The sequence below is a fragment of the Hipposideros armiger genome, unplaced genomic scaffold (assembly GCF_001890085.2).
Source record: "Hipposideros armiger isolate ML-2016 unplaced genomic scaffold, ASM189008v1 scaffold_92, whole genome shotgun sequence".
Taxonomy (NCBI): Eukaryota; Metazoa; Chordata; class Mammalia; order Chiroptera; family Hipposideridae; genus Hipposideros; species Hipposideros armiger.
Window position 1 is genome coordinate 1959248 of NW_017731442.1, and position 3337 is coordinate 1962584.

Sequence of the window (3337 nt, forward strand, 5' to 3'; positions counted from 1 at the left end):
CGTGTTGGGGAGGGTCTTTCCTACTAATATACTTAATAATATATATAGGCTGTAAATAGAATTCTGAGTAGTTTTCTTTCTCATTTTGTGGCTGTAGACATATTTTATGTATTGCTTGGGATTTACTTTAAAGTTTTCATTATCCCTTATTTTGTTGTAATAGATTATCTTAGCTTTGATTACACTGCTAAGTCCTTTATTTAAAATAGTGAAATCTATACTTATTGCTATCATAGTAACTACTGATTTTCCCACTTGCAATGTAAATAAAAGATTGTAAGCCATATCCCTATTTTAGTTTCTTATATATATCTTTGATTTTAGGTGTGCTTCTTGGAGTAACTTATTGAGTTTTTGATAATTTTCTTTTCAAAGGACTGTCTAGCTCATTTATATAGTAGATCATTTGTATGAGAGTTAAAGCATTATATACTAACAAACAAAAGGTTGACTTATAAAATGATCATTCAATTTCTAAATCAAATGGTAATACTTGAAGAACTTTTGCTTTAGTGTGAGACCACTTTTGTTGGACAGTGTGATCCTAAAGTGTACAAATCTCAATACAAGTGGTAAGGACTGGGTACTGTGGATTGTAATGGACAATCACATTCACATCATATTAGTCTTGCTGGTAATAACATTTGCTATAATTTATTGTCAGCTTGCACTTCTATTTTTATTTAAATAATATTCTCTTTCCCCTATCAGTTTAACGTATCCTTTATCTTTTTCCCACTTCCTACTTCTATTTTTTGTTATATACTTTGATAATGTATAAATATAACATTTATATTGTGTTCCTTAAACCTAATCCCCAGTTTGCTGTAGTCTTAGTTGCAAAGTTAATTATATTCAGAGATCCCTACCAGTGCTTTTGCTCTGGTTTGTTTGCCTATTATTTCCTGGTTGGCTAAAGTTTGAATTTTTTCCTTTATAGATAGTCATTTTAGTCAAATCTGTAGTTTTTTCCTTTGTGTAATGGAGCTTCAAAGTAAAATGCTTATGGAGACTAAGCATGAAACATAAATAGAGTGAAATTAGTCTGAATTTGTGGGTGGGTTGGACGCTGGTGGGCTGGAGCACCACAGGTACCTCTTTAAAGGGGCAGCCACATTGGTGGATTGTTGTCATATCAGAATGTGGGCCCAGTATTTTCAGAAATTGCAATTGTTCAGTAGAGGCTGAAGTCAGTATTTTTATGTAATGTCTCAACTTTTAAGTGGTAGCAGCTAATAATTAGTTTTTCGGGCAAAGCTTTAAAAACACTGAACCAAACAAAACATGTATGAGCCATCCATTTTCACCTGCTATACAGATTCTGCATTTGGTATCATGTTTTTACTTAATCCTCGCGTTGTTAAGATTAATTCAACTGTACTCTTACATAGTTTTTATTGTTTTTAAACAGTTAAATCTGTAATCCACATGGTACTTACTTTTCATAAGGTGTGAGCTAGCGTTCTATTTTGGATTTTTTTCCTCTGTTTTATTTTGGTGGATGTCACCCCCTTCTTCCACACCTTTAGTTTTTAAGACTTACAACTTCAAAAGAATAAGTTAATTTAGCTAAATTTTCATAGTAATTGACTGATGCCAACCTGGTCTTTGAAGATAATATTCTTGCAGATCCCTCTTTAAAAATTGATGCTTGTAATAATTTGTTAAATTTCAATTCAGTAATGTCATATTTGTCTTTCTACTAGCTGTAGTTTTATTATTCTTTAGAAAATAAACATTAAAATATTTTTGAGCTGAAAAGAGCTTGAGAAACGAGAAGCTTTTTGAGCTAACTTTGAAATTATGGGAAAAAACGTTGATTAAGCCAGGGAAAAGGCATTTATTGTTGTTGGTGGTAGTTTTGTTGCTGAAATAAAATAAGGTTTGATTTTGTTTTCCACAGTACTGTATGTTTCTGTCTTCTATACTGTTTTTACTACTTCCAAACTGATTTATTTTCTNGTTAGGGACTCATTTTTAGGAAAAGAGGACTTGGGCAGAAAGAGAACAACTATGCTTAAGATTTCAACAGCCTCCAAGACTGTGAATACTAATCAGAATGCTTCTCAAAATGTCACTGGAAAAAGAGGAAGACCACGAAAATTGAAACTGTCTAAGGCAGGGCGACCACCTAAAAATACAGGAAAATCTCTAACTTCTACAAAGAACACTCCTATGGGCCATGGGAGTACCTTTCCAGATGTGAAGCCTGATCTGGAAGACGTGGATGGTGTTCTGTTTGTTTCCTTTGAATCGAAGGTAAGATTGTCATTTCAGCATTGTTTCTAAGGCCAAATAGTCATTCTTGAATGTATATTGATTGATAACTGACTTAGAATCTAGTTTTTGTGAGTGCATCCATTATGTGAAGGTGTTTGCTTGGGGAGTTGAGTGTCTCCAAAATGTTTGGTTTAGTAAATAGGCATCACTTAAGATATTTTGTTTGAAAAATTATGTCTGCTATGATCTCAGTTCATGATTTTTTGCATTATGTGTAGCTGGAATTTAAAAAATCTTCAGATCTTATTGGAATTTTTATTATTATAGACTTTAAAAAGGTCTATAAAATAGATGTTTAGACCTTCATCTAAAAAATAAATGAAAAATTTACTAACTTTTGGGACACCCCATCCCCTGATTTTTGTCAGCAATAGCAGAGTACCATTGGAGAACCAAATATTAATAGTCTTATTTATTGTGCTGTCTTACATATCGATAGTTTAGTTTACTGTAATTCTTCAACTAGATTATTTTCTTTTAGATTTTTATAGAAGCCTCATTTATAGTTTTGAATTGGCTACATAGAGATTGAATTCTTTCTACCTGATCTTTTCTGCCCTTTTTGTTAATTGAATAAGCTACCTTTACATAGGCTTTAAGAAATTATTATGCAGGGCGGCCGGGTGGCTTAGTTGGTTAGAGCACGTGCTCTGAACAACAAGGTTGCCGGTTCAATTCCTGCATGGGATAGTGGGCTGCCCCCTCCCGGCCAACTAGATTGAAAATGGTGACTGGACTTGGAGCTGAGCTGCACCCTCCACAACTAGATTGAAGACATCTACTTGACTTGAGCTGATGGGTCCTGGAAAAGCAACACTGTTCCCAAAATAAAGTTAAAAAAAAAAATTAATGTTTAAAAAAGTCATTATGCAAATTGGCATAAATATAGTTTTAGATCAGTTAGTTGAGTATATTATATGCAGTTTTTTTTTTTGCTTTCCTTGTCCCTTCTGATGTAGAGCATTTAGAAAATATTGAAAAATATCAAAAAGAAAAAAAATGCTCCTGGTTTATGTTTAAACTTTTTAGAAGTGATATGAATTACATTTTTTTTTTT

At 32.8% G+C, this 3337-nt stretch overlaps 1 protein-coding gene across 1 annotated transcript in view; it reads left to right on the forward strand.

Moving 5' to 3' along the window:
- Positions 1-3337, forward strand: part of MGA (MAX dimerization protein MGA) — an 80961-nt gene that overhangs the window by 19259 nt on the left and 58365 nt on the right. The window contains exon 4 of the mRNA XM_019644861.1: positions 2025-2259. Coding sequence (XP_019500406.1) covers positions 2025-2259 — 235 coding nt within the window. The remainder of the gene's footprint in view (positions 1-2024; positions 2260-3337) is intronic.